At 46.8% G+C, this 19,813-nt stretch overlaps 1 protein-coding gene across 6 annotated transcripts in view; it reads left to right on the top strand.

Moving 5' to 3' along the window:
* Window positions 1–19,813, top strand: part of LOC143279679 (3',5'-cyclic-AMP phosphodiesterase 4C-like) — a 757,240-nt gene extending 737,427 nt beyond the window's left edge. For all 6 annotated transcript variants that reach the window (XM_076583764.1, XM_076583765.1, XM_076583761.1 and 3 more), the window contains 7 exons: window positions 8,581–8,777; window positions 9,163–9,261; window positions 9,651–9,815; window positions 14,160–14,259; window positions 15,075–15,352; window positions 15,921–16,103; window positions 16,505–19,813. In XM_076583764.1, coding sequence (XP_076439879.1) covers window positions 8,581–8,777; window positions 9,163–9,261; window positions 9,651–9,815; window positions 14,160–14,259; window positions 15,075–15,352; window positions 15,921–16,103; window positions 16,505–16,858 — 1,376 coding nt within the window. In that variant the 3' untranslated portion in view covers window positions 16,859–19,813. The remainder of the gene's footprint in view (window positions 1–8,580; window positions 8,778–9,162; window positions 9,262–9,650; window positions 9,816–14,159; window positions 14,260–15,074; window positions 15,353–15,920; window positions 16,104–16,504) is intronic.

Here is a 19,813-nt window from a genome sequence, read left to right as displayed (position 1 = left end):
TAAAGGGTGGAGGTTTGTCCCATCTCCCAGGTCAACACGTGCAGACCTGTTAGTGCCTGAACCCCATTCGTGTGCATACGCACGCAGAAGATCAAACACACGCACTTCAGTACAAGATTGTGTAGTCCATGTCAGCGTTTAGTTGATTTATGAAAACAAAAACATACCCAGCATCCACACCCCCGAAAACGGAGTATTGCTGCCTACATGACGGGGTAAAAACGGTCATGCACGTAAAAGCCCACTCGTACCTATACGAGTGAACGGTGGCTGGAGTCGCAGCCCAGAATAAGAAGAATCATCATCGTCATATCATTGTTGTTGTTGCTGCAGCTGCTGTGAATGTGCCAGTTTTTTTGGAGACGGTCTCAAGATTGATATCAGTATCAGTATCAGTATCAGTAGCTCAAGGAGGCGTCACTGCGTTCGGACAAATCCATATACATATCAGTGAAGGGAAGGCAGTGAGCAGATACAGCCGCTCCGTGTTGGTGTTGTGCAGCAGTGGCTGTCTCCTGCCCCTGAGGGGAGTAAAGCAACAGCTCCAGCCCGAGTTGAGAACTGACGTCTAGTTGAAAAGACCGGCTGGGGATCAGATGGGTGAGGGATGGGTTGGGGAGATGTGCAGGGGCGAGAGGGGGTGGGTGTGGGGAAGAGTGAGAAGTGGGCTGGTGTGCGTGTGTGTGTGTGTGCATGTTTGCGTGCAGAAGAGGAGGGTCTAAACCCGTGTGTGGCAGTGCGCACGTGCCCGCGATGTGTTTGCAAACGCGGCGAAATTAGGTGCAGATGAAGCTTTTCGAAAAGATGGTTTGCTCTCTCTCTCTCTCTCTCTCTCTCTGTCTCTCTCTTGGGGGGGGGGGGGGTGCATGTGCACGCTTGCGGGCCGCTAACCACAGGCATCCCCTTGTTTGCCGCAGTTATGGTTCCTATCCAGTATCAAGTCCAAAACAGCAACTTGAATTTTTGTTGACCACCGTCACTGACAAGTTTAATTTTAGCAGCGGTTATTTTTGTTGGTTTTATTGCTTTGTTTTGTTTTCAACGGAGCTTGTGAAACAACTTGATTGTTTGATCCCGAGCAACAGTTGTTTTTGTTTGGGGGGAGGGGGGGGGGGCGTATCGAGCCAAGTCAGTTGGGGGTTTTTTGCGGCAGGAATCAGGATTCTACGATTTGTACACATTATAACTGCCACAAACAGTTTGAACACAATGTTTTGTACAAGCAGAAGATGATAAGCTGCAATAATTTCGACACTTCACTGACCGTCTGTGGTGTAGTACACCTCAGACCGCATCGATAATTAGGATTGCAGCTTGCAGTAACATAAGGCAACAAAGGGGTTGATTGTTGGGGAGTTTTTCTTCTTGTTGTTTGGGTTTCTTTTTCTCTTTTTTTTAGTTTGTTTTTTTGGTAAACTTCTCAGTCAATTAAGAAAAATCCACTTTAAAAATCCGCTTTTGATTCTTTTTGAGAACCTACACTTGCGAATTGCAGACAGAAAAAAAAGAATAAAAATAAGTGTACGCTGCATTGCGGCGACTTACTCTTCTCGGGGAGTGTAGCCGCCCGAATTTCAGAGAAATTTGTCACACAACTAGTAATACAATAGAGTACAGTGCTACAATACGCCTCATAACTGATCGATGAACACGAAAGTGAACTGAAATACGGGTCACCAAAAGTAACCAGCTGCGCTATGGCAAGGGTCAAGACAATCAGTCGAACACACTGGGCAGAGTTTGAGAGGGTAAAGGGTGCCGGACACATGACATCCATGCTAATAAGACCTAGTCCTGATAGGAAGCCGCACAAACAACTGTCGGGTGATAAAATTTTAATCAGCATCAGCAACAACCTTCATCCCTGCCGCCCACTCTCTCTCTCTCCCTCTCTCTCCCTCACCTCTTCCAAACCTCCACCACTCGTCTCGGTATCTGTCGTCTGCTGGCAGTCCGCACCACGCGCCCTGTCTCTGACGTCACAGCGCGCGCGCCTCCACGCGGCCATTCATAAAGGGCTGCGGTCTGTCTCGCTAGCTTCACAACTCGCTGTGAAAATTCTGAGCCAACATCAACTGAGCGACCTGCCTGTGCAAGTTGTGTGATATTACTGTTGTTTTGAGCAGAATTTGTAGTGTTTACGAAAGGTAACTATTCTTATCAAGACTGATTTCCAGTGTTTACGGGGATAAAAACAACAGCAAGAAACTTGGTAGACGGAATAAATCGACCGGCGAAAAGTTTGAAGCGTTTTTGTTCTTTCATTCACCAGCAAACCGGCTGCCGAACTTGACAGATCGCTTTTGGATCAGACATCATCCTCGGTATCGAAGAGAAAGCTACAACAGTGAAAGCTGTACGTTCCACAAAACGTGAACTTGTAAGATTCATTGGATTTTCACTGCATAAGATCTGAATGGTGATCGGGACTTTGCGGCTGAAACTGCATTATATTCCACAACACGTGGACTTGTGAGTACCATTGCCGGGAGTTTGACTGTAAAGATCTGAATGTTGGTCTGGACCCTTGGACCTTAGAATGCCTGCCCTCTGCACCCTCCCACTGGACCTTCCCACCTCCTCCTCCTCCTCCTCCTCCTCCTCGTGCCAGCGGCCCCAGACCCCTGATCAGTGCGGTGGTCAGCAGGACCTGGACATTATGCTGACCGCCATCAAGACAGAGACATTTCTGCTGACCGTCACTGTCCCTCCCTCTCCTGACCAGCGGGACAGCACCTGTGAGTGGGGCTAGTGTGTGTGTGTGTGTGCGTGCTTCAGTTGTGTGTGTGTGCGTGTGTGTGTGTGCTTGTGGTGTGTCAGTGCCAGCGCATCTGTTTGCGCGTTTGCAGATTTATGTATTTATGAATATGTATCTGATTGTAGGCTTGTACTGAATTGATGTCACTGTCCCTACTGCCAATGCTGCCAAGGGTTTTGCTTTTGTCAGTGTCACTCACCCTCTTTGTCTCTCTCTCTCTCTCTCTCTCTCTCTCTCTCTCTCTCTCTCCCCCCCCCACCCCCACCCACTTCCTTTCTTCTTTGTCTTTCTCTCGACGAGGTGGACACGTCATTGTATATCGACGGCTGAGTTCATCGTGAATGAAGCCGAAGAAACGGGAAGACGTCCCTTTCGTGACAGTCGATCAGCTGTATAATTAGGCGGTCTGATTAGGACACGTCTAGTCATTTTACATGGACAGCTGTATGTAAGAGTAACTATTTCACAGTTTTACAAAGCAGTGTACACTTCATTACATTCCGCGCTGTTATCAAGATTTGGTCTACTTTGTCTATTTGTCAAAACAACTATGATCGCGTCATCCGCCAGCGAGCTGCAATAGTAGTGGCGGTACTGTCATGAATTTTATCGTCAACTAACAGCCAGTTGTTGTGTTGATAATGAGCAAGGAAACAAAGTCTGTAGACTGGTCGGGCAATGGTCAAGTGGGTCAGTCCTTGATTGAGTCTTTGTTCCCCAGGCTTCCGTGATTGTGGTCAGTGGGTCACTGAGTCGCTTCAGCCTGCCCCGTGTGTCTGGTTTTCCCGGTCAAGTGATGATGGTCGGTGGTCACACGGTGTTAGCCAGACCCGCAATGTGATAGAATAGAATATGTCTTTATTACCAAGTGTACCGGGGTCACAAGGAACATTGGGGGGAATAGTACATAACAATGTACGAACACAAATCGAAACTCATCCACTGATTGTAGGAATGGCAGGGGTCACAGTTCGGAATAAACTCATTGCGTCTTTGGACATCCGTTGTCATAACCGATATCTGGCCTGTTCGTTTGTTTGGGCCGTTCCTAACGGTGATGTCAATGAAGAAAGAAAGTTCCAAGGAGTGGAACAGCGGCTTTGGTTGAAACATAAACGAAAATCGAGCCATGTATTCAAGTATTATCCGTCGTCTGGTTTTCTTTTCTGTCAATATCGTTTTGACGAGGGCAAAGCCATAGCCGCCGCTGAATGTCGTTTTCGTTGTGGAACCTGTAGGCCTACCCTTAATGTGTGTTTGACGAAGGAGTGCTTTCATTGAAATCTCTGAGAACACGGGGGATTGCAGGTTGTATGAAGACGTGTTTTCCTGTACCAGTGAGGCCATTCCGCCAAAGCACAGGGGGGTTCCGGAGTGGATAACTATGGTCTGGTGTGTGTGTGTGTGTGTGAACACGGAACGGGTAAGCAGTGGCTTAAAAAGGGAGTGCAGTGGGTGGCACTCGAGTGACTGAAAAGGGGAGTGCAGTGGATGGCACTCAGTGCAATGTAACTTCTATTATTTAAATGGGCTTTACGGTGGTACCGTTTGCTCAGTTCAGAAAGCCATAACGGTAAAGCACAGTGGAAACACACAGAGACACACGCACACACACACACACACACACAGTGTACCAAACAGGGTCGTGTGGTGAAATGATATATACAAAAATCAAAAGTTAAACAAACGGAATGAAACAGAATGTGAGGAGGGAACAACAGCAGAGACGGCCTGTTTCAGTCAAACCCTGTGGCAGACCATCAGTGGAGCGACACAGAACGTGTACGGACGAACGTAGGTCAGAACAACGCGGAAATAACATAAATCATCCTGTTTCCCGGACATGACGGATGCTACAGCAGTGCCCTACATAATGAAAGAAACGCACTCGTTAGCTCTCTGTGCACTACACTACAGCAGTGCCCTACATAATGAAAGAAACGCACTCGTTAGCTCTCTGTGCACTACACTACAGCAATGCCCTACATAATGAAAGAAACGCACTCGTTAGCTCTCTGTGCACTACACTACAGCAGTGCCCTACATAATGAAAGAAACGCACTCGTTAGCTCTCTGTGCACTACACTACAGCAGTGTCCCACGTAGTAAGGGACGTTGTCTTCAGTCAGTCAGCCTGTTAGCAGTGTGTGTGACCAGGAAAGCTGGGGTTGAAGGAAGTGTGGTGGTGTGGGGCTGTCAATTAATGCAGCGATGACATCAACCTGCGTCACTGACCGTCTTCAATTTCAGCTTCGTTCGCGATTTCCTCTTTCTGGGGCTTTTGGCCTGTCTCTCTCTCTCTCTCTCTCTCTCTCTCTCTCTCTCTCTCTCTCTCTCTCTCTCTCTCTCTCTCTCTCTCTCGAGGCTTTTGGACTGTCTGTCTGTCTGTCTGTCTCCTTCTCTCTGTGTCTGTCCGTCTGCCTCTCTTTCTCTCTGTGTGTCTGTCTCCCTCTCATTCTCTCTCTGTCTGTCTCCCTCTGTCTTGATTTTCTCTTTCTCAGGCTTTTGGCCTCTGTGTGTGTGTGTGTCTGTGAAAAAAAGGCTTGTCCTTCGTTAGAAAAGCAAAGCTGATACGCTACGATTCACTGATACGGGTGTGTGTTTTACGTCAGTGTGTGTGAGTCACGAGTCAGTCGGTCCCCCTCACCCCTGTCTGTCACTCACTCCGGGCAGAGAGGCCATTGTCCTGGGCTGTCATCAGTCCCTGGGATCGACGCGTGTTCTTTCGTTGTGACCCCCAGTGCCAGTTCGCTCCTCACCTTCCCACACCCTCCGCCTGTAATCAGACTCTATAATATGTACAGAATGTAGGTTCTTTGCCTCAGGTCAGACGGCTTCGGTACTGTCAGGTCCTGTTTGTTTGTTTGTATGTTGTTGTTGTGTGTGTGTGTGTTTGTTTTTTCTGTGTGTTTTTGGTTTTCTGAACGTACCGCAACTCGCGTGTCCTGTTTAGCATTTGTGGGGTGTTTAGCCGGTATAAATTTCATTGTATTTAACGAAAACTGACAGTAACATGAGAAAACAAATATTGGATGGGGCATTGGGGGTAATTTTCTCTTTTCATTGACTTCTGTTTTTATCATTTATTTATTTATTTGTTCATTTCTTGATGCCCTGAAATCAGAAGACTTGAACGCTTCAGTTCACCCCCTGTCAGCATCGTGCAGCCAGATACACATAACACTTCGAGAGAGACATCTTCTGAACCTTACAGTCATATAAAGAAGTCACCAGAGTTGAAGAAGGGAAAAGTTTGACGATCGAGGTGACTCTGCAAAAAGACTTCTGTCCCAACAAGTCCGAGAAGGGCCTTGGTCATGCATGACGAACGGCTAAGTGTTGGCCGTGCTGTCATTAATCATGCTTGGTTTTAGTTTATAAAATGACTTCCTCAAAGAGCTTGTTCACTGGAGTGTGTGCAGCCACTGTTTAATCACGGGTCATGTCCTGTATGAAGTCACACGTGTGTGTCCGCCTGTGGGCACGCCCCGTGTCCCACTTGTTAGCTGTCTGACGATTGGCTGAAGGCTGAGAGGTTAAAGAGATAGAGAGCAAAAAATAAAAATAAAAAATCACGAAATAATAAAAAGTATGGGAAGTTCCCGGTCGGGACTGTGTTCTGTCACGCTTGTATGCGTGCTGAGACATGAAGTGTAATCATGCACTGAAAAGAAAAAAAAAATAGTGGGGGTGGGGGGGGGGCAAGCTATGGGTGAATCCCCTAATTCACAATGCATGACCCCATGTGTTTTTTAGGATGTGGGCAGTCAGTGCTGTGTAGGGTGGATATATCATCCGCCCCGTTTAACGAAGGAAAAAGAGGACTCTAATAGTCTGTCAAAAACTTCACACCTACCACATTATGTTCAAACCCCAATTCTGTTCAACCAGGACGTATTGGGGGCACTGACTGAAAATCAAGAATAAGTACGGGATTCGCACTGTCTGTCTCTCTCTCTCTCTCTCTCTCTCTCTCTCTCTCTCTCTCTCTCTCTCTCTCTCTCTCTCTCTCTCTCTCTCAATATTATATATATCCATGTTCATTTCGATTTAATCTGCTGATGGCATCTACAGATGACGGACTTACACGTAATTTGGCTCTATATTTATATGAAGCTTTTCACTTAAGAGATATGATTATGTCATGATTAATTGCTATAGTTCTGGTGACATACACTAATGTTGTTATCGCCCCTCGTTCATATGGGGCTTTGGCCTTAATGAATAAACCATCTGAATCTCTCTCTCTCTCTCTCTCTCTCTCAAAAACACACTGTCTGCCTCTTTCTTTCTCAGTCACACACACACACACACAGTGAAGGACATACAGACAGAGAATATTATGTTGTCACTGGTCCATCGTAAAACTTTAACATTCCTTTACCACCACATTGCTTCTGTGTTTGAGTAAGTGAAAGTGCGCACTCGCGTATTCAGTGTATGTGTGTGTGTGTGTGTGTCAGCGCGCCCGCGCGTCCCTGACTTTACCGTAACCCAATCACACCACCATCACCACCAAAGTGGCCCAAACTCGAAAGGCACGCAGTGAAGTCTCCTGTTTACTCCCCCCCCCCCCCCCCCCCCCCTTCCTCAGATGACGGGAGGAATTGGAGACACGTGTTTTGCAGCAGTCCAGCTGTAAGCGATACACTTGTTTTCCCTGATGGAGACTTGACAGGCAGGCAGGCGGGCGGCGAACCATTGTTCCCAAACAACCGCGGGTGATGGTTCTGCGTCAGTTTTGTTGTTGTTTTATTTCGTGGTTTGTTGTTCAGCTGTGGCCTTTATATTTTTCTTGTTGTGGTCAGACATGGTACTTTTTCACTCCCTCATTGTGTCTGTGGTATCGAAAAAATGTTTGAGATTCCTGAGCCCCCCGCACCCCCTCGCACACACACACACACACACACACACACACACACACCATCCCTTCCTCCAGCCCTCTTCGCCCTCCCTCCCTCCCCACACGCAGCGTGTCAGCGTGCCCTGCTATGCGACATTGTCGGCTGCTGATGTTCGGAAATTCCTTACAACTTTGCTGTTCTCGGGTGCCCCCCCCCCTCCCCCGGCCACCCCTTCACCCCCCTCCACCTCCGCCCCCCACCCCCCACACACACCACAGACACACACACACACACTCTCTCTCTCTCTCTATCTCTCACACACACACACACACACACACTCTCTCTCTCTCTCTCTCTCTCTCACACACACACACACACACACACACCCTTCCCGTTTCCTCCCTCCCTCCTCCTTTTCCTGTCTGCATTCCATTCTTCTGTCGAAGTGATCTTTGTTTTGCTTTACTAAAGAAACGCAAAAGATGTGGTCTGAGCACGCACTTTTCACGGCGCAACACACACACAAACACATACACACACGCGCATGCACACACACGCGCGGGCGCACGCACAATGTACATGTATGTCTCTGTCGGCGCTAAGACACTGCATTTTATCAAAAATGAATAAATATGATAGTCGTGTCAGACTATGACCATCAGAACAGCAGAGGAGGCAACTGCTGTCCCGACTATCTGGGCAAGAATTTGATTACAGTGGAGAGTTTCTTGCCCAAGTCAGTCACATATGTATCCACTCCCTCGGCCAAGAGGGTTTTAGGACAGTTGGTGTTGGGATGTTCCCGCAAAGGCCAACTAGCCCCCATGGCTGCAGCACTAAGAGCCAGTGCAGTCTTTCATCCTAGTTTTAGAGTCATAGTTCCTTCACAAAATACCACGATCTATAATAAATACACACCGTTGAGAAGTGAACGCACGAGTGAACTGACAGGTCTGTGTGTGTGTGTGTGTCCCACAGACAAGCAGCAGGAGCTTGACCTGCCGACAGTGAAGGTGGAGCAGGCCGAACCGGCCAAGGAGCGGAGCGGGCCGGCCGAGAAGAACCGGCCCATGTCGCAGATCTCCGGGGTACGCAAGCTGAAGCACACCAACAGCTTCACCGGCATCGTGCCCAAACACGGCGTCGACACGCCGCACGTGCAGGAGCTGACAGAGGTGGGTTGTGTGGGTGATGATGGTGGTGTGTGTGTGGAGGGTGGGGTGGGGATGTTGTGTGATGTGATGTCGGTGGCATCAGGGTTTGAAAAAGAAATGTTGTTGTTGGTTTCGTTAACTTCAGGGTTTGAAAAAGAAAACAAAAAGTTGTATGTTGTTGGTTTGGTGGGGGTTTTTTTCGATTTTTCCTCTCTCATTTTTTTCGGGGGGAGGGGTGGAGATGAGTGAGAGGGGTATTTTCAGCTTTACTACATTGAACGTGTGCATGAACACAGCGCACACGTTCTCTCTATATCACACACACACACACACACACACACACACACACACACTTACGAAGAATAGAAGAGAATAATACATTGTTTCCATGTATGTGTGTTTGCAGTGTCTAGCAGACATCGACAGGTGGGGCATCGATTTGTTCAAAGTGTCCGAGTTCTCCAACAACAGACCCCTCACCACAGTCTGCTACACCATTTTACAGGTAAGCTCTTCGTGTGTGTCTTTGCGTGCGTGTGTGTCTGTGCGCGCGTACGCCAGTAAGTGTGTGTGTTCGTCCAGACTGATTACTTGATTGTGATGTGTGTGCATGAGGACAGAGAGAGGGAGTGTGGGTGTGGTTGTCTGTCTGTGTGTGTGTGTTGTGACTGTGGGGGGTGTTATGTGTGTGGGTGCGTGCGCCCAAGTGTGTGTGTATGTGTGTGTTGTTATCTTTTTTGCGTTATACACCATACCATATTATTGTTTCTTTGGTATTATTTTTTGCTGTTACTGTAAACCACTTCGAGTGTTGTAAGGCACTACAGAAAGGTCCATTTTTATTATGATTATCAACATTATAATTATTATGAGTTATCATTATGACTGTTTCAGAAGCGAGACCTGGTGAACACGTTCAAGATCCGGCCGTCCACCCTGGTGACGTACCTGATGCACTTGGAGGATCACTACCACCGGGACATCCCCTACCACAACTGTATCCACGCCGCGGACGTCGTGCAGTCCACTCACGTCCTGCTCTCGGCCACAGCCCTCGAGGTCAGTGGTAGTAGCACTGTTATTGATGTTATCATGCTGCAGCGCCCTTCAGTCCCTCAACCCCCAGCACCTACCTGTTGTGTCAGTGTGTTTTAGATTGATGATGGAATGGACGTCTTCGAATTTCTGTACTCTGATGCAGGCATTAAAGTGATCGATTGATTGACTGATTGATTTTTTTTTTCAAATCATTGTTACTGTTGTTATTATCGTGTTCAGTATTATTATAATTTGTGATAATATTATTGATATTATTGTTATTGTGTTGTCATCATTGATACTTATATAGCACCTGTCTTCCAGTCAGAGACCACCAGACTGTAGGCGCTGCTTTACAAACACAACCATCTTGCACAATAGCAGGCTGTCTATACTCAGGGTGGAGCCGACTCACTGACAGTCGGCTGCTTTTGGACGCTCATCAGTCGTTTCCTGTGTCGGTCAGTCAGGCTTCAAGCATGCGCACACACACTCATGTGTGTGTGTGTATATATATATATATATGTATGTATGTATGTATGTGCGCGAAGTAATCTGTGGACCAGACCGTCACAGTCTTTGAATCGGAATCTGATTTTAGTTTTCCAGAAAACGAAGGTGGTTTATCACATAGTCACGAAAAGTCTCCGTCAACAGCTGTGTATGAAGTAAACTAAAGTCTTACAAAATCTCCATCTTCAACCATACCCGCATGTTTTCTCTGTTTGACGTCATCCCAGATAGGACAAGAGAAAGACTTATGCCCCGAAATTAAGACAGCTGAAAGAAAATCAGGAATAAAAAGCACGGAAAACATCTGCGTCTTTCTTCCCGGCTAGCTGTGACCGACGTCATCGAGATGCTTATCGTATATCTGTTTTCCCACGAGTTTTCTTATATTTCTTACCAACACACACACGCACACACATACACACACACTCACATACACATGCCTGTCTTTGTTGTGGTTGCGGTCAGCCAGTTGTCAAAAAGAACAGATGTCGCCACAGCCTCTCCGATTCCGTAACTACGTAAAGTGCATGGGGCGGGGTCTTGAGTGAGGCCATGTCGGGTTAGCCTTATTTATGGCCGTGAAGTAAACGCACAGAAGTTTGTTTACCTGACAGACGGTAAACAAACATGGACATATTATTATTATTATGCACACTGGAGAGTCCAAAAAACGGGCCGTTGAATTCCGCGGCTTCCCTCAGTCGTCGCTGACTTCATTAATTGTCCCCGTTCTCCAGTCCTTTCCCTGGTGACAAACATCTTGTTTGTGACACTGATGGAGACCCCCCCAACCCCTCCTTCACCTGTATCTCCACCAGACGTCACCCCACGTGGTGTTGACGGAGAACGCCCATCCCCCCACTCCACCCTCCACACACACACACACACACACACACACACACCTGTATCTCCAGCAGACGTCACCCCACGTGGTGTGACGGAGAACGCCCCCATTCCCAATGCCCACCCTTTCTCCCACACTTCACACACACCCGCTCGCTTTCGTTTGTGTCCGGTCAATTGTGCACACAAATCAAGTGGGAGGCAGACTGGAAGCCTGGGCATCCATCCTTCGTTTGTTGCGGGCTCATCTCCAGTCACAGAGAGTGAGACAGAGAGAAGGGTGTTCATCAAACAGTCGGTGGCAGCAAAGTGGCACAGTTGAAACACAAGCAAAGCACGTGTTATGCATGTGCACGCGCACACCCGGAGAGAAAGCATGGGTTTTAAAAATGGTGCAATACAGTGCAGTGGGTGAACCACGCCGAGCGCCACTCTCCCCCCCCCCCCCCAACACACACACACCTACCCCCGAAATGGCGTGTCGCTTCAAGTTGCTGTTGGCAAGCATACGTCACTCTGCTTGCCTCAACATCTTTCTTCTGCCTCTATTTCTTTTTTCTTTTTCTTTTCTTTTCCTTTGAAGTAGCTGACGCTATTCGGTGCCAGTTTGCACGTGGAAGGATTGGCTAAAAAGAAGTGGGGGTGGGTGGGTGGGGGGGAAGAGATCGGACGGGGATGGGCTTTCAATCAAGGGAGCACAACGTAGGAGTCATAATACGTACGTGTTGGTAACAAAGGTGATTGTTGATTGTTGATGGGGGCGTGGAAGGAAAGGAAGGGACAATAAAGCCGCTGTTGTGTTTCCTCAACTTGTGAAGGACGCAGATCAGTGTTATGGGAACCTGCCACCCCCGTCCTCTTGTTCCCCCCATTCACCCAGCCACACCCCCTCACCTCACCCCTCGTTCACCCAGCCACTCCCCCCCCCACCCCCCTCAACACCCCCTTTTTTTTCTTTTCCTGAACACTTTCCCAGTCTGACAGTGGCGCCTACCGACATTTGTCTGGCGCATTGTAGTGAATAAATAAATAATAATAAAAAAAAGTTTTGTTTGTTTGTTTGTTTTTATTTAATACTATAACGCAGTATAGTGACTGACTACAACAGGATGTTTTTTGAGAAAAACTTCACTGTCAGTACATCTGTCCGGGGGCGGGGGGGGGGGGGGGGGGGGTCGGAAAAATGAGGAGAAAGACACAGTTGATGATGATGCGGATGCTCTGTTGCACACACACACACACACACACACTTTGCGCGCGCGCGCGCGAGCATCGACCCCCGTAATCAGATGCACTTGCTCATCATGGCCTCAGTTGTGTTTCTCGTGACGTAACCCGTGACCGTGAACACGATGTGAGTGCGTGGTGCCGGCAGACGGGAACGGCATGGTAAGAGGGGGCGCCGAAAGGAGTTGGGGGGGGAGAGAAACACTGCTGGGATTGGGGGAAACATGGATGGTGGTGGTGATAGTGTGTGTGTGTGTATGGGGAGAACGGGGGGGGGGGGGGAAGGACTTAGGAACCGACACCCATGAAAAAGTGGAAGGCGGTATCTGTGCGTTATGGTGGAAGTCGAATCGGCTGATTTTTTTGGGGGGAGGGGGTGGGGGGTGCTCGCTTATCTCGGCAGGAAGAGGTCTGTAGATTCAACAGACACTCTCACTTGTTTTCTCGTTGCCGATGACGTCAGCGTGTGTGTGGTCGTGTATGGGGTGGGTTGTATCATTATCAGTCTAACGGATCTTATTAACAATAATAATAGTAATAACTGAAATTCATGTTTATTCGGGGAGGAGGAAGAGGGGATGGTGCAGCAGTGATGATATAATACGTGGAGAGAGAGAAAGATGGGTTAGACCACAAGACGGACAAACACGAACACTTTACAGGTAGATGGTTTTGAATGAGAAAAGAACCATTTTAAAAAATACTGATTATAACACACATACGGTCGAGAACACACACCCCGCGCGCGCGCACACACACACACACACACACACGCATTGGTGTTTGTGGGCGTTATCTCGAAGTACGTCCTCCATTTCAAACGAATTACGCAAATTAGGGAGAGACGATACCCATGCCATGACAGCTTGTCAGTCACAGCTGGTGAACCGTGGCTCTCCCACATGAGCGCCAGATGTCCTTCGTCCTGATGCCTTTTTTTTTTTCTTCTTCTTCTTCTTCATCCATTCCCCCCCTCTCCTAGCGCCCCCTCCTCCCCACCGCCTTCCAATCGTTGCAGTTGATGTGTGCAGAATCACGTCAGTGGAGCGATAATTTGGGGAATGCGTTACAGTATTAAAATAGAGGGGTTGGAGGTGAATGCCTCTCCTCCTCCTTCCACCCCCTGACCCCCAGTTGAGGTGACTGGGGAAAAAAGGCAGACAAGGGCGGGGAGGTGAACAGGGCCCATCTGGCTGCTGCCGTGTGTATACACAACACATTCCACATGGTGGCTGTAACACGGCTGTCGATTGGTAGGTGTTGATGAAGGGGGCGTTAACTCTGGCAAAAAGGAATGTCAAGATTCCCGCAACAGCAGCAGAAAGATACGGTGGTGCACGGTGTTTTTTCAGTGAGTGCACAGCAGCAGAAAGATAAACTACCGCCCTCAGCCTATTCCCAGTGTTTGCTTTTTTTTCTTTTTAAGCAATATAATCAGCCAGAGATTGCGCTTCGTTCTGATGAAGAGTTAAGGTTGTCCCCATACCGCCATGGCTTTTTTTTTTTTTTTTTTTTTTTTTAAACAGACTTGCCTGAAAGCAGCTGGAACCACCTGTGAGTTTTTCTGTTTTAACCCAGAGAAAAATTGCTCCCAGTGCCAAGGCCAAAAAATAGATGGTCCCCTACAGTGAAGCACTTACAGTTTGGTCTCTGACTGAAGACAGGCGCAGTATAGGTATCCATATCAACACCATCATCATCATCATCAACCCTGTCTGCCTTACGTCAGTAACTTTGTGTATGATGGTTTGTTAACCGTGTCGTACCTCCACTGTGTTACAGAATGTGTTCACCAGTCTGGAAACACTGGCGGCCATCTTTGCCTGTGCCATTCACGATGTGGATCACCCAGGTCTCACCAACCAGTACCTCATCAATACCAGTGAGTACAGGCTGTGGATGGGCGTTTGGTTTTAACTCACTCAGTACGGCCAGTCCTCTCTTCTCCTCTACACAGACCCCTCGGATGTCCAGTGGGTGTCTGAATGACCCAACCTTTAGCTTCCGTCATCAGAATAGTAGTATTCTTTGTCAACATTCACCACTTCAGTATAAGAGCCTTCCGCTTGCAATATTTTGATGATGTAATTGGGGTGAAACGCTGTTAACGTCGTCTCTTTCGCCGTTCGTATGGAAAGAGTAAATGAAAGCATGTAATCTGCATAGCCAGCTCTGTACCCCTGCCTGCCCCACTCCCCCTACCCCCACCACACACATTCTCCAGATCAAACACTTCTTAAACATCTTTTTTTTTTTTTTGGAGGGGAAGACTTTTTTCTACCCCATAATAAACAGAATACTTTTTGCTTTGTTGCTGAACTTGTATCTGATGCTTGTGGTACAGTGTACAGTGCTGTAAACCGTACAAATTGCAGTCACTTGAGTTTTGGTTTTAGTAACTTAGATTTATTTTTGCTACTCAAAGTTGTAGGTGGTTCGTCTTTGTTGTGCGTTACATTCTTCGTCTTCCCCCCACACATACTCACCTTTTTTTTTTCTTTTTTTTTTTTTTTATATAACACCTTGCTAAATTAAGTCCACAAAATGTGTGTTGCTTCAAATATACTCAGATTTTACCAGCCTTCAATCAGTCCCTGTGTTTGTGCATTACGTATCTTTATGCATGCATGTCTCCATCCTCGACACCTTAAAAAACACCAGAAGCTGACCCAGTGTGTGTGTGTGTGGTTGCTGCAGGTTCAGAGCTGGCGCTGATGTACAACGATGAGAGTGTTCTGGAGAACCACCACCTGGCGGTGGCCTTCAAGCTGCTGCAGGAGGAGAACTGCGACATCTTCGTCAACCTGACCAAGAAGCAGCGGCAGTCGCTGCGCAAGATGGTCATCGACATGGTGCTGGCCACAGACATGTCCAAGCACATGAGTCTGCTGGCCGACCTCAAGACCATGGTGGAGACCAAGAAGGTGGCCGGGTCGGGGGTCCTGCTGCTGGACAACTATACAGAGCGCATCCAGGTGAGGCCCTGTCTGGGTTTGGTCATGGCTTTTCTTTTTTCTTTTTTTTTCTTTTTTTGTCCTTTGCATTGAAAGTTATATTTCTCAAGCAAGAAACATCACCATCTTCATTACCAGAATTTTGAACAGTTCATACATAAACACAGTAGAAGAAATATAGCATTAACACATTATACAGTTGCAGTGTATTACAGCAGCAGTTGATTTGGAAGGGTATGTCTGTAAAGATCATGGCTTTGCTGTGCGTCTTGAGGTCTTTGTGATGGAGCACGGCACATGCAGCATGCACTTGGTGCAAAGAACCCACAGCACAAAAACAAAACAAAAAATGGCTGTGCTGAAAAATCCTCTTTTACAGTGAGATAAATACATCTGCTGATTGAAGAAAAATGTAAGGATATGTACTGAGACAGTGTGCTCCTCTTGTTGAGAGCAGCTTGAATTTCACACAGAGAAACCTGCTGTAACATTTTTAAAAGCCCTTAAAAACTTTGCAATACGACCCAAAACATAACATTTGTAACAGCAAAGACCCAACTGACAAAAACGTTTCTGGTGGTTTTTGCAGGTCCTACAGAACATGGTTCACTGTTCGGATCTGAGCAATCCCACAAAGCCTTTGGACGTGTACCGGAAGTGGGTGGACCGCGTCATGGAAGAGTTCTTCCGTCAGGGTGACAAGGAACGTCAGCAGGGTATGGACATCTCACCCATGTGTGACCGCCACACCGCCACCGTGGAAAAGTCACAGGTGTGTAGCTGGGTTTTGTCTGCCTTTGGGTCGTCCACTTGTTTGGATTTGGATTTGTTTATCCAGTCAAGATTTCCATTTCCAGCTTATCAGTCTGGTTCAAGTGAATTTGGATAATGATCACAAATCGATCTGGTTCAAGTGAATTTGAATAATGATCAGAAACTTTCAACAAGAGCCTTAACCACTATCCCTTTTCATACTTTTAGGGCTTGGTGCTGGAAAAAAAAAAGTAAAAAATTTTTTATGGGAGTGGGGGTTTAAGTATTGCAACCAAGAAAGTTTTTAATGTTAAAACCTCAGCAACTCTAATAAAGTTTGGTTGATTTTTGTTTTCTTGTTGGTTTTTTTCCTGCACTGTTAGCAAACTGCTGTAAATGAGATGTTGCTTTGTGTGTCAGGTTGGCTTCATCGACTACATTGTGCATCCCCTGTGGGAGACCTGGGCTGACCTGGTCTACCCTGATGCTGCAGAGATCCTGGACACGTTGGAAGACAACCGGGACTGGTTCAACTCCATGATCCCCATCTCCCCCTCCTCCTCCTTCTGCTCCAAAAACCCTCCCGGGGAGGAGGACTCCTCCGAGGAGAACGCCCCCCCCACCTCCCGCTTCCAGTTTGACATTGAGGAGGAGGACGAGGGGGAGGGGGGCAGCGAACAGTCCACCCCCCACTCCCAGCCCCCCAGCACAGCAAGCAGTTCCACAGCGTCCCCCAAAGTCACCAGCAAAGAGCACCCGGCAGGAAAGAAATGAGACTGGACAGACACCCCCCACCCCCACCCCTTAACCCTCCCACGTCTGTGATTGGTGGATGAACGCGTGTGTAAGAAGCGTAGCTTCTCCAGAAAGAGTGCAGCAGCAGAAAGGGCGGGCGGAAGGGTGCGTGTGCACCGCAACGACAAGTCCAGTCACCATGCACCACACCAGCAAAGTCCTCCCGTGTTGCACACCCTCCTGTTGCCACAGCGCCAGGTCAGGCGGGCGGATTTGGGGTCATGAACTGGAAGGACTCTTGCTTTCCACAGCCTGGCGGCACAGCGTGCAACAACATGGCCGCCACCAACACCGCTGCCCCCGCTTGCAGTCTGAACACTGTGGTGCCACTCCTGTTTGCCATACACACAGCCTGGTCGGCAGGGTATCAGGCCTGAACAAAACTGCCACCAGATGAACATCCTGTAGTCTCTTGCACTAGTTATTCTTCTCAGGGAAGATGTGATAGTACGTGCTGCGCTCAACGAAAAATAAAACTACAAAAACTCCAACCCAGCTCCTCTCTCACTCTCCAAATCTCCACACTTACCTGGCAACCAAGACTTCTGCTGACTGTTGTCATAGTCCAGCGTTTGGATTTCTTTCCCCCCCTGTTCCCCGAGTGATCATGGATCTGATGTCGTTCCACATGATGTGTGACAAAACTGAAACATTGCACTTTGCAGCACAAGTCCTTTTCCCCAGTATTGCCGTGGATTTGTGCCGATTGGTTTTTTTTTTTTTTTTTTTGGTTTTAAACATTTACGCAATGAGCAGAAGTCATGACTGACAGATGGCTGAGCATTTTGCAGTGTGGTAGAGTCTGACAATCTAGAGATTCCATACCAAGTGACAATCTTCAGATTTCTCTTAACATCCATCATCGTTCGCTGTTGTGAGGACTGCTCACAGTTACTTGCTTACAGTTTCATGAAAGAACTTGGACATGGTTTGTTGATCCTACTCTGTGCGGTGGTTTGATGGTGGTGACGTTGAGGAATCCAGATTTACGTTTAGTGTAGACATGCAGGCCACGCATGCTGTTTACTACTTTTGCTAACTAATCATTCAGCTTTTTGTTTGGAAAGGAAATTAACATGAGGGACTGGCCTTTGCGTCAGTTGTCATTTGTTCAGCTGTGATACTTTGGTTTTTATCAACCCCTTAAAATCCTGTTTCAAATAGCGGGTGGAAACAGGATCCTCCTGTATTTTACTATCATTAATCATGATCATTTTTGCACTAAATATCATGGCATATCAGTTTTACATCTCCCCTGTTGAAATTATTTGTGTGGATAAAATTAAGTACATTTTACAAATTGCATTTTTTTGGGTTAAGTGTTGTGAATGAGTGCATAATGTTTTAGGGCCTGTGTGTTTACAAGCTGCACATGCACGCAGTGGAAGGTCAACTGTAAATTATTGTTGCCTCAAGGCGAAAGACTTTAATAATGTTCATGTTGACTCATCACATTTCCTTCTTCATTTCTTTCTTTTTTTTCCATTCTTAGTAATCTTATCACCATTCACTGCCATATTTCCACCAATACTCATCAATCTGTCATGATACCAAACAGTTCCAGAGTGCACATTCATTCTCATTTGCTATTTCAATCTGGAAAAGTGGGTGAGTTTACCTTCCACCCCACTCAAGAACATAACATCCTAAACCACAATAAATATGACAACAAAAAAAAACTTTTCTGAAAAGTCAACACAGTGTCCTCACAGCTGTGAATTTCTTTTTGACATCACATTGCTGATGAACTTGCACTGTTGCATGTCTCATCTTTTGCTGCTATTTCTCCCTCCTCCCTGTGATTGGCTGACTTTGCTGCATTCTCATTGGCTGCCTCTACTATTTTCTCATTGGTTGATAGCAAACAGTTCTTATTTTCATTGGCTGGTGGTTTTCTGATGGGTTACTTTTTTTTTTTTTTTTTTTAGAAGTTCTCACTTTTTTCAAGTATATTATAAAATACACCCACAGGGGAGGTTTGAGGTATGTGGATGGTACACAGCAAAGGTGTTCTTTATCAGGGAATTTTTTTCAAATTTCAGGAAAATAAAAAGTTGGGGCGGTTTTTTTTTGTTTTGTTGTTTTTTGGGTTTTTTTTTCCCCCCCCTTGGAAAAAAAGATTTTCTTGTGAAACAAAAGGTTAAAGATTCTTAAAAGTGTCTTGGAATTGTGGGAGTCTGCATTTCCGCTACAGTGAGTAGTACTCTGCATTGTCCGGGTGGGTTTGTTTTGTTTTTTTTGTGAGGAAATTGTAAAGTCAGCCTATCTCAGGGTGAGGGAGTGGAAATTGTGACGCATGGCAACAAGTTCCTCAAACTGATGTTTTCTTGAAAAATAAAAGTTTTAAAGATTCTTACAATGTCTTGGAAGTGTGTGAGGCCGCATCCCAGCTCCACAACTGTTGCTTTCCACAAAGGGTACTTTGAGGAATAATAATAATAATCATAAAGCTAAAGAATTGTTGAAGGGATACAGCAATTTGTGTGTGTGCTTTTTCTCAACTCTCCCCCTCATACCTTAGCCGAGTGCTCAGTTGAGGTTCTAGTGATCTCATTTTATGTTTTTGTGTGCACTCTTCATTGTGTGCCAGTTATTTGTGCAGAGTGTTTTACGAGATCAGTTTGGTTTTTTTTTTAAACTAATCCGAAAAGACTTTTTCACATTTGGTGTCCATTTCATTTGAAGACTGAATTACATGTATAGCAGTTGGATTTGTTATGTGAAACAAGAGCTAATTTATCTGGTTCTGGTTGTGTAGCACTGTGTGTGTGTGTGAAGTCCAGGATGCCACCACACTACGGAGGCTGCTCAGCCTCAAACAAGGGCTAGTCAACTGCAAAATCTCATGTGATACCGCTCTGTGACCCTCCTGCCCCATTGTTTCTGTCTGCCAGAGACTTTCTAACATTAATTAATAAACCTGAAAATATGCCA

The sequence above is a fragment of the Babylonia areolata genome, chromosome 3 (genome assembly GCF_041734735.1).
Source record: "Babylonia areolata isolate BAREFJ2019XMU chromosome 3, ASM4173473v1, whole genome shotgun sequence".
In the NCBI taxonomy this organism is placed as follows: Eukaryota; Metazoa; Mollusca; class Gastropoda; order Neogastropoda; family Buccinidae; genus Babylonia; species Babylonia areolata.
The sequence above is the reverse complement of the archived record's forward strand: the minus strand, read 5'-3'. Positions and strand labels throughout refer to the sequence as shown.